General features: G+C 42.7%; 1 protein-coding gene across 2 annotated transcripts; it reads right to left on the bottom strand.

Annotated features, from left to right (window-relative positions):
- Window positions 1–703: 703 nt before the first annotated feature.
- Window positions 704–9,673, bottom strand: EPCIP (exosomal polycystin 1 interacting protein). 2 transcript variants are annotated; one of them, XM_066622188.1, is made up of 2 exons: window positions 9,647–9,673; window positions 704–1,465 (listed from the first exon to the last, which is right to left on the bottom strand). In XM_066622188.1, the coding sequence occupies exon 2, from the start codon at window positions 1,404–1,406 to the stop codon at window positions 726–728; it is 681 nt and encodes a 226-aa protein (XP_066478285.1). In that variant the 5' UTR covers window positions 1,407–1,465; window positions 9,647–9,673; the 3' UTR covers window positions 704–725. The 2 variants fall into 2 exon arrangements, with proteins under 2 accessions (XP_066478285.1, XP_066478284.1); XM_066622187.1 differs by lacking the exon at window positions 9,647–9,673 and adding an exon at window positions 3,988–4,658.
- Between the last annotated feature and the right edge of the window lie 1,725 nt (window positions 9,674–11,398).

Genomic DNA, 11,398 nt, shown 5'->3' on the forward strand with positions numbered 1-11,398 from the left:
CACTCAATGTTGTTCAGTGCTTCTTCGGTGACTACATTTTCTCTGGAATATAGCTCAGAGTAGTGCTGCACCCAGCGTTCCATCTGCTGCGCCCGATCCTGGATGACCTCGCCTGTGGCAGACTTCAGAGGGGCAATTTTCTTCTGTGTTGGACCTAGGGCCTGCTTGATACCATCATACATCCCCTTGATGTTGCCCGTGTCAGCTGCTATCTGTATCTCGGAACAGAGCTGGAGCCAGTAGTCGTTAGCACATCTCCTGGCAGTCTGTTGGACTTTGCTGCGAGCAGTTCGGAGGAGGTTGCGCTCACTGGGACAGGAAGTTTTTAAAATGGTTATTCCTCAGCCGTTCTGCTCAAACACTCTTTGGGTACACCTCAAGAGTTCCCTGAAACAACATGGATTATAGTGCGTCAGAATTCTACCCCAGGGCAAAACTAGATGTTACACTAAATGCATGGTTGTCCTCCCCACAACCTCTTTGACATTGTGCTCTTCTGTTTCCCCCTCTGCTGTTGTTGGCTGTGGCCAGTGATGTGCAGCAGGAGTGGGGAAAGGAGAAGGAGAAGAAAGATCTTAATACAGGGTTGTCTTTGTGGTGAAGGTGGCAGTGTCTGCTTTGGCACTGATCCTACAGGTTTCTGGGCAGCTTTCATATTTTAAACATCATCCTAAGTATGAAAGTAAAATACAGTATACTTGTTGATATAACCAAAGTACATTGACTCAGTAAATGAATGTTATAGTACAGGTTTTGTTATTTGTGCTGAAGAAAGTCTCTGAATGTGGCAGATGTGGAAAGTGGCCTGTAATATTGGAAATATTTTCCACACTGTATGATTTCAGTGGGGAGTAGCTGTTGAAAAGTGATGTATCCAATACAGCCACATGAGTGATCATGTGCCTGCCTTCACACGGTGTCTTGAATTTGTCATGAGCATCATGGTCACGGTTGCTGTAGATAGTTAAACTTTGTTCCTGCAACTGACCACTGAGTCCACTTTTTATCTGTAGTCTTTGCAGTCCCCAAATTGTCAGGTATTCTCCTGACAGAGGAACAGTGCCACAGAGTGAGAGCTTCAGGTCATATACTGCTGTGAAGTTCAACAGCATTCCCAGCATCAATGTTTCTGTGAACCAGATTGTCAGGTGGTGGTAGAATGTGTTGTCTATCGTATAGGGCAAGACAGTCTTGCAGTTGCAGATCAGGTTTGCCAGATTGTAATTACAGTCATTGTCACCAATATCATCGGGACACGAACAATTACGAAATGTGTTTTCCTTGGTGAAAATTAGCGTGTTATTCTTTTGTCCTTCTACCAAACTATCTGCACAGAAGCCAAAGAAGCCAACTAAAAAAAGACAGTGCTTGTAGGCTAATATTGCCGCCATTATTATAGGGTTCATATCTCCAGGAATCTTGCTTCTTTAAATCCGCGAATATTATCCACCATGTTGATTGCCACCTATAGACAATAAAAGTAGCATTGTTACCATAAAGTATACATTTTCAAAGCTGCTTTTCCCCCCCGCACATGTTCTACCTAATCTATTTTGAATTAGATTGCTTCTCTTCTAAGTAGGACCATATTAAGATTGGCGAGATTTGGTCCATATTTTAAGCCATTTCCACCCAATGTTGCACATATGCAACAGGAATCAAATGTGTACACCTGTGGGCTGGACAGAAATGGGTTTTTAAGCTGTGCTTTTGCCTCTACCAAATGAGTTCATAAACTCATACTATACTTTATGTTACCATAAAGTATACATTTTCAAAGCTGTTTTTTCCCCCCGCACATGTTCTACCTAATCTATTTTGAATTAGATTGCATCTCTTCTAAGTAGGACCATATTAAGATTGGCGAGATTTGGTCCATATTTTAAGCCATTTCCACCCAATGTTGCATATATGCAACAGGAATCAAATGTGTACACCTGCGGGCTGGACAGAAATGGGTTTTTAAGCTGTGCTTTTGCCTCTACCAAATGAGTTCAGCCCTCAGAGCAGCTGCGCGCCTATTCATACTGCCTCTCCCTGACAATCATTCAGTTCACAGCCTCCTATGCAGTTCATTCCTCTGCTGCACAGAGAATGCTCCACTCAACATACTGGCCAGGGTCCCAAGATTTAGATGGAACCATGGCCATTTATCAAGCCTTACCTTGTGAGGATGGAACCACGTACTGTGTTTGAAAGAATATTAAGAAACATTCAAGAGAAGGATTCCCACTGAGTGTATTCAGATAAGTACATCACAGCAGGGATCATTCTTTGGCCAGGAGTCTGTCCTGCAGCATGTTTAGCAGAACAATTAATCCAGTTCTGTTTAATTCTGGTTTGAATTATCAGAACAACAACAACAAAACAAAACAAAAATACTGGAGGAAGAGGAGAAAATGTTGTCCTAAAGCTGTCTCCTGTGAACCAGCACCTAGTGAAGTCTCATAAACTCTTTTGTTAAATTTAAAAGCAAGACAGATGTTTACTTCTTTTAAAACCTAATACTTAATTCACTTCATGAACATTTCTTCAACAACATACCAGAGATGCCAGCAGAAAGTGCAGTTAATCATAAACTTCAAAGATCACATTTGTCTCGACTATAACTCTCTTGAGGTCAATGAAGTTCCCTCATTAATAAATTGGGTCAAAAATCGGGTTTTAAGAGCCCAATCGCGTATTAATGAGCAGATCTAATTACTGTCCCATAACTTTTTTCCCTCTGTTTCATTTTAAGTTTTGTTTCTAGGCTCTAAATCAACATGAGCAAAACATATACAGTATTACAATTGTGCTATAAATAGACTAATATTTCACTCACACATTGCTAGGCATAGAACTTTTTTTATTTCCCAACTAACAGGCTGCATCCAGCGTTCCCAGATAAGGCTTTCAGAATGGCAGCAGGACCTGTGTAACACCAATTTTTAAATAAAAGGAACAATGGGCATTTCTGGTGGGGAATACAGGAGTCTATATTTCCTCAACAAAGTTTGTGACATGGAGAACTCAGGGCCCAATCCTAAGGAGTGTTAGCCAGCTTACTGCGGGCGCACGCTGTCGCAAACATGCTATAAGGTGGGGGTGTGGAGGGAGACAGGGAGGAGGAGTTCCAGGGTGGAGGGAGGGTGGGGAGGAGGCGTTCCAGGAGGAGGGAGTGGGGCAGGAGGGAGGTGGGAGTGTCCGTGTCAGGCTGGCCACCCAACAAGGAGGCTCTTGATTTTACGCCAACCTTCGGGTTGCTGTGGAATCAGGTAGCCCCACTGCGAGGTTACCCAATTTACCCGGGGTAAGGGGATGAAAGTCCCTTCTCCTGAGGAGGAGGCAGCAGCTGCTTGGAGTGTGCAGGATGCAGCAGTACCCATTTTCTGTGCTGCTGCAACCCCGTGCACCAGGCAGCTCAGGATTGGGCTGCCCATTTTCACTCATGTCTCATTATACATTACTCCCACTCACCTGGAAGAACAACTCTTACAGCAGGGCCAGTCCAAGACGTTTTGGTGCCTGGGCCAGAAAATGAAAATAGAGTACTGGCACTGAAGGCCTATAGGATTGGGCCCTGAGTCTGCTTAATGATTGGACCAGCCTTGCTAGTCAAGCAACAGGAATAAGACAAGGAAACATGCAGCTTTAGTTGTTACGGCACCCTCCTATAGAACAAGTGGCTAAAGAAACGTGAGGATAAAACCAGCTCCCATTTCTCCTTCTGCCTGTGACTAGCCTCTGAACGGAGTCAGGGAGATGGCAATAGGCAGCAGAGGAGCTGCTGTGACTGCCATGGCTAGGGGGTATAGTTTTTCTATTCTGGACTGGGGCTGTTGTGGTGCCACTAAAAAGCAGTCTGTGTTTGAGAAATCATACTTCTTTATACATCAGAATAGGTGATTTTTCTCCCTCCTTTAGGCAATGTCTAAATAGTAAAATCATACTGCAACAGAATTATTAAATACAATATAAAGTCTTATATTTATTTCCGGTACTCACCTGAGCTTTGCTTTGTTGTTAGCACATCTGCAGTGTCAATGCTGCTTCACGTATGACTTGGTTTTCAGTGCTTGAGCTGACTTATTCCGCAGCACTCTACTATATACTGCAGGATGAGTAACTTTCAGAAACGCTGGCTACTTGTATAGTTGTCTCTGCAATACAAATTAAGAGCCCTGTTCTTTGGTGTTCTAGCAAGTGACCTTCTAGAAGCGTTCTATTATAAGGTGCACACTCATCTCTGATACCACCTACACTGCAGAGATACTTGATCCATCAGTTATCTACATGGATATGTGTGTTACAAGAATCCTGCTCAGACTACTGGTTGCATCATTTGACATTTTTGAAAATAGTTTTCCTGTAGCAGCAGGCAAACTGTTCTTTGTAAGGGCAGAAAATGTATTTGACAACAACAATGAAATCTGTTATGATCAATCACAGGCTCTCTTATTCTTTCATGCTACTTGTGAATCATTATTAGGTGGGGGAATGAGAGAGCTCAGCCACATAGAAAACAATTATATGAACTTCAAAGCCATTCATCATTTTCTGTACTGTAATGTGTGCCTTTTTTGAGAGATGTAGCCTGTTCATCGCCTGTTAGGCTGCATTCTGATGTACACTCTCCTAGGAGTAAGCCCAGGGTGTCCAGATACAATGGAAGACATAGTGCCTATACCTTTAACAACTGTATAGACAAGGGAATTTTGACGGTAGCTTTTTAAACCCTTCCATGCTGAGTTGCACCTGCCAAGATCCCCTCTTCTATAGAAGGGTTAAAGGTATAGGCATTCTGTCCTCCATTGTATCTAGTCACCCTGAGTAAGCTCCATCGAGCAAAATGAAACTTACTTCTGAGTATACATGCCTAGGTTTGCACTGTTGCAGAACAATCCTATGCATGTCTACTCAGAAGTAAGCCCCATTGTGTTGAAAGGGGCTTACTCCCTGGAAGGTGTGTATAGGATTGCAGCATTAGAGAATTAAAATAGAATGCAGAGGCTGGGGAGGGCAGAAACCTGGGCAAGCTGCCACCAGAGCAACATCCATCACGGGAGGAGGGCAACTGCTGCAACTTCAGCATAGGATTGCATTGTTAAAGTGTACAAGGACCCAGTCCTCTCCAACTTTCCAGTGCTGCTGCTGTGCCACTGGGACATGTGCTGCATTGGGGGGGGGGAGCAGCCATAGAGGCTTCCTCAAGGTAAGAGAATGCTTGTTCCCTTACTTCAGGGCTGCACTGCAACTGATTAAACTGGAAAGTTTAATAGGATTTGACTCCAAGGCTTGTACATAATATTCATCCTCATGGGTGGTAAGAAACATGAAGCTGAATCTTCTGTATAGGATGGGATTCACATGGGAACTTGCTTTGTTTATCTACACTACAATAGCATAGTAGCATGTACACTGTTTATCTATAATAAATAACATTCCAACAGAAATAGATAGTAGCTCACGGATCCTTCAAAACAAAACAATAAACACTAAGAAGGCGGCTTGTTTTCTGTAAATAAATAAGTTCCTAGAATGTACTCTCAGGAGTTGCAAAAGCCTGCAATTACATCACAATGAGTTGGTACAGATGTTTCATCTCGCTTTTACTTCATCACACCAGCAAATGTGTTAAAAAACATAAATCTGAAAGGGCTTAATTTCAGAGCAAATAAGCTTGGCGTACACTTGGCATAACAGAGATCTTTCGGGCCTGTATTTACAAGGTACTGTATGCATCAGCTTGGTTCAGATATAATACCAAACCACAGTTTGATGCTACTTGAATGAGCTTGGAACAAGCCTGCCTCACCCTTCTTCCTCCCTTTGTCACCACAGTTACCTCTCTGCCTCCCTCCCTGGTTTGTGGCAAAACCATGGTTTGCTGTTAAAACTGGACATTTATGGTTTTCCATTGCTCTGCCAACCAACATTAAAATCAAAACCAAACCCTGGGTATAGGGCCTGTCCAAGATCTCCTGGTGCCTGAGGTGGCATGCCAGATGCCACCCGTCTTATCTAGCGGTGCGTCAACCTTAAGTTCTAGCCCACCACCCACTAGTTTCCTTCTCATGCCTACTCTATTCGCCAGTTCTCCTTTGAATCAAGGCAGTAGGCAGAGGAAGAGCAGCAGAGGTGGCTGGGTGGAGGCAGGCAGCAAGCTCTCTGCCAACCTCCTGCCTGAGATGCCCTTTTCACTCACCCTCATGAATAGCTCAGCCTTAGCAGGACAAGCATAAATTATATTTTGTCAGTTCAGGTACAAGGGCAAACTATGGTTTGCTGCAAAGCAGGATGATAGGCAGGGATGGCAGTGCAGAATGGGAGGAGATGGAGGAGAAAGCCTGTGAGCTTGAGACTCATTCCAGACTTGTTCACATAGTGCCAAACAGTGGTTTGGCTTTGCATCTCAACTAAGCCATCAAGGGAAAATCTTGATAGTTTGTAGAGAAAGCATTCTTGTTCTGCAATGTCATATCTGTGGATTTTCTTATTAAATGAAGTTAAAGTCAAATCAGACATCCAGGAAGGAAAATATTACAACCTTCAATAGCCTATAGCAGGGGTGTCCACAGTTTTTGGCAGGAGGGCCACATCATTTCTCTGACACTTTCAGAGGCCCGGGGGGAGGGGGAGGGGAGAATTAATTTACATTTAAAATTTGAATAAATTTACATAAGTTTACATAACTGAATATATTAAAGATGAACTTATATGCATGAATGAAGGTCTTGCAATAGCTCAAGGCCTATAAAAGGCCTTGTACAAAACAAGGCTGGCCTTTCCTTTGCTGCTGCCGCCACTACATCACAGACGTGAAACAGCAAGCAGTGGAGGGAGCCCTCATCCTACAGCTCACATGAGAGGTCAAACAGTTGCCCTCACGCTGAGAGCAGTTGCAATGGACCAGTGTGGGCTCCAGCAAGTCTCCAGAGGGCCAGAGGCTCATTGGAGACTGGGGGCTCCCTGAGGGCTGCATTGGGAGTCCTTAAGGTCTGCAAGTGGCCCTAGGGCCGGGGTTTGGGCACTCCTGGCCTATAGTATTAGAGCAGTGTTTCTTAAACTGTGAGTCAGGACCCACCAGGTGGGCTGTGAGCCAGTTTCAGGTGGGTTCCCATTAATTTCAATGTGTTTTTTAATTAATATATTAGTCTCGATGCTACCATGCTATGTGACTGCAGTTGGGGAAATGTTACAGATCTGTATTTTTAACAGGCTACTATGTATATATTTTTAATAATGATAGTCAATGGGGCTTACTCCTGAGTAACTGTGGATAGAATTGCAGCCTTTGGAATGTTTGGGAATTGTTTTTAAACAGATCTGCAACAGATACTGCTTGGGAGGTTAGGAGGGTTCCTCTGTATTCTAAATAAATTTTTAAATAAATAAATTTTTAAATTTTTTAACTAACGGTAAACTTTTAATTTGCATAGTTACGTAATTAATCAATTTGATTTGATTTTGTCACATGGGGTGTTAAAAAATTTTTCTGATGGATAATGTCACTTACTTCTGGCCATGACATCATTCCCAGGTTAATGAAATCACTTTGTGGACAAATTGTCATTCTGAAAAGTTGGTCTCCTGCTAAGTTTGAGAACCACTGCACAAGAGAATTCAAATGGTGATTGCTTGTTTGATGAATTGTTCCGTGCCCCCATGTAAAAAAATCTCCCGGTAAGCACATGATTTGTGCACTTGGCTCCTCGCTGGTGACAAATCCCAGTGATCTGAGCAAATCCAATAAAATAGTGTTTAAATACTGTATAAGTAAATGGACTCATGCTGATCCTGTAATAGGCAGTCTGTAAATCTATGCAAGTATTTTTAATTATACATTTCAGTATTGCCAGCTGAACTATTAAAATGAGAAAAGCTCTAGAGGAGGAACTTAACAAAAATTCCAAACCTCACAGGTCTCAGCTCCTGGAATTAGTTTCCTTTTAGATAAACTTGCAAATGCCAGTGGAATGATTGCATTGCCAATGTTTGTTTTATCCAAGCATGTGGTATCATAGCAGCCTGTCACTCCCACTAAATGTTCCTACTGATACTGGGAGAAAGCATTCTCCATAAGACTCAAAAAACATAGGAATTCAAAACGAACAGCAGGCAAATTAACATTAAAGCCAAGTATACAAGGCGAAGAATTCTTTCCAAAACAAATGGAAATGACAATATTTGCCAAACTGACCATTCATTTTCAGATTCTTACATGCTAAAGGAGCATGATTTACAAGAGTGCATCTTCAGTTAGTTCTTTAAATCTGTCTTTAAAAATTTGTTTTTAACTAGCTCATACAAACTGAAAGATATAAAATATAGTATATCTGAAAGCTTTACACAATATACCCTACGGTGCTGAATACAAAAGCACCCCCCCCCCTCGTTTTCAAATTACTGTATAACGTTTGTTCAGAAGCAATGTTTTCAATACCACCCTGAGCTCTGAGTCTCCACTCCATGTCTAAACTGCATTTCTTGTAGCTTTATCTAAATAAAGCATTATAGAAACCACATCTTTGGGTATTCTAAATGTTGTGATGTTCCATGGCCTGAACTCTGGATATCTCTGGCAATACTTGCTCCCTGATATTTAAGATCTGCCTGGCCGGAGGGGTGTGTGTGTGGTTCTATCGAGTTCCATCCTTTTCAGGGGTCTCTAAAGAAGCAGGACCTTCTCAGTCGCTGCTCAGGAATTTTGATATCTCCTTGTCTCTGCCTCTTAGGTATTCCACAGACAGATAAAAACTTTTTTTAATATATAAACTTGGTTTTGAGAGTTAGTCCTTACTGGTTTTTTGCTGTTTTTGATTGTCAGTTTATATGGATTGTGTGTGTTTTTTTAAAGAAAGTTTTGCTGTCACCTTGTTTTAATTCCTTTATATTTCTGTTATCTTAAATCAGGTCATGTTTTGTTCATAGAATTGGTGAAAATTTTATAAACTTTTTATAATACACAGGATCCTGTTACTTTAACTTTGGTCATACTTTTAACATTCCCATCCATATTAGATGTATGCAGAGTGATAAAACCGAAGGTTATGAAAATGATAATATTTAAAGCTCTATTATAACATTATTTTATTTTAATGAAGGCTATAGCATTCCAGAGCCCTATGGCTACATGATAATTACACTTGTGGTTGTATACCACAAACTACAATGAACTCTGTTTTACAAATGAAGCACACTCATACTGATTTTCTAAAAGCAGACTTAACAATAAAACAAAATACTGTCTTTCTTTGTCTTTTCTCCTGTTACATCAACACAGCCTCAGATAACTAGTCTGATTAACTTAAGGAAGGATTTGTAAGAACAGATGGAGATGCTTTTTTAATAAAATCATTGCCAAATTTGTACATTTTTCACAAAATAACTTTCTTTAAAGAGCTGTACAAACCCTGTGTACAGCATTCTGCGTGGAAAGAAGTCTCTGTCCTGAGGAGTTTACAAACTTATACCACTAGCAACACAGTATCCAAAAGACATTTGAGAGTCAAAAATGCATTTCCACTAGGGAAAGAAACTCAGTGACAGAGAAATGATGATGGTCTGGAAAACTGCTTGTGTCTCGGTCATGAGGAATTAAGTCCTGGTCTTTCTAAAACAGCAGTGTGCAACCATTTGTTTAGAAATAGAGAAGAGTACTTACACTTATAGCCTCCGAGCTGTTTTGTTGCCTTGCTCTTCAGTGAGCCAATTTTATCTCCCTACTTAGGGATGCTTTGCTTTCATTTGACAGCCTGGTTAATCAACAAGGCAGGAAGGAATGTGTGGTCTTGCACTTGCTGTTCTTGTGTGTTTCCTAGAGCCTAGCAGCCCAAGTTACCGTGACAACCAGGAGAGCCGGTTGAGGCCCACACCACTTCATTAATAACTTATTAGTTCCCCCTGCACCCCAGTTTGGTGGCTGCTGTTTGAAGATTTTGTGTTGGAGATAAGAGAAATTGTATAGGAATACAGGCATACCCATAGCTGTGAAATAGAACAGCGACGCTCTCTTAGGTGACTGCAGAGCCTGTGAGAGGGGGTGTAAAGGGGGTAATTTGTACCCGAGCCCAGGGTCAGAAAGGGGGCCCAGGAGCCAAAGGAGGGAGCCCAGAAATTTTCTGGGATCTTATATTTTCCTATCTCATCCGGACTCGCTGCTCACGAAGGATACTGAGTATGCAGCTGCTGCTACAGAAAGCCACATGTGCAGGCCAAGGAATGCATACATGATCTTCCTTGACACAGTGTCACATCTGGGAGGAAACTGGTCTGCTTTGGTGTGTAGATCCACTAACCACAAAGGAGTGTCTAGGAGCTCAGGGTCACAGCTGATGGGCTACAATCGCTGCAGAAGTTGGTTTTGGTGCACACAGGACTCTTTCCATCCTTGTGTGAGCCTAAATATGATGATGCTAATTTCCTGTAATTATTATATTTAAAATATTTCAGAGAGACTTAAGACTGGAGCTTGGTTTTCCATACTACTGCATCTAGCTGCCAACATTGCACAGGCAGGTAGACCTGAGCTCTGCATCAGAAAGCCCAGTAGACCTGGGCTCCACAGACCATTCCAGCCATCACCACCCTCCCCCTGCCCTGTGCGGCCACCTCCCCACCCTGCTCTACCCACCCTTGTCACCACCCTCCCCCGTTTCATCCCCTCCCCTATCCCCCTTTGGGAAGGGGCCCAAAGAAGCTTTGCACCTCCTGACAAAATGCTTCTCGGAGGCCCTGGGTGACTGCATAAGTGGAAAAGGATGTGGAGAGTTTCTTCTTTGTGTTGATACTTCTTCACATACGGAACAGCAGCAAGCAGGAGACAGATAACATCCAGCATGGGACATTGGGCATGGTGTAGCAATGGACAGGAAACATGTTTGCACCTGTGGCACATACCCTCCAGTGGCATGGATTTGCCAAGTACCATTATGACTTTTTGGTACCTGTACCTGCAAAATACGTCATTTTTGTGAAAATGATTCAATTACTTGCTTTCTATTTTTGTTGTCAAATATAGATGGTGAATAAAAGTTATTTCAAGTACATGACATTTATTTGCTCATTCTAAGGCTGGTGGGGTGGTTTTGCAGGACCAGTTCAACAATATTTAATGTAAGTCAGTGTAACAGCCCAATCCTGAGCTGCCTGGGGCATGCAGCTGTGGCAGCGCCAAAAATAGCTGCCGCCACATCCTGTGCACTTTGGGCAGCTGCCAACAGCTCCTTGGGAGAAGGGGACTTTTGTCCCCTTCCCCCGGGTAAAGCGAGTAGCCCTGGCTACTCAATTCACCGCCAACCAAATGTCAGCGATGAATCAAGAGCCTCTGTGTAGGGCTACGAACCCAGCATGGAGGCTCTGGATTTGGTGGAGCATCGCTCCACCGGTCCTGACTCCCTCTCTCCCCGCTCCCTCC

This window comes from Tiliqua scincoides, chromosome 3 (assembly GCF_035046505.1).
Source record: "Tiliqua scincoides isolate rTilSci1 chromosome 3, rTilSci1.hap2, whole genome shotgun sequence".
Classification (NCBI taxonomy): Eukaryota; Metazoa; Chordata; class Lepidosauria; order Squamata; family Scincidae; genus Tiliqua; species Tiliqua scincoides.

Excerpts from the sequence above, each read along its gene's own strand:
- EPCIP (XM_066622188.1), bottom strand. The coding sequence starts at position 1,406 with ATGAACCCTATAATAATGGCGGCAATATTAGCCTACAAGCACTGTCTT.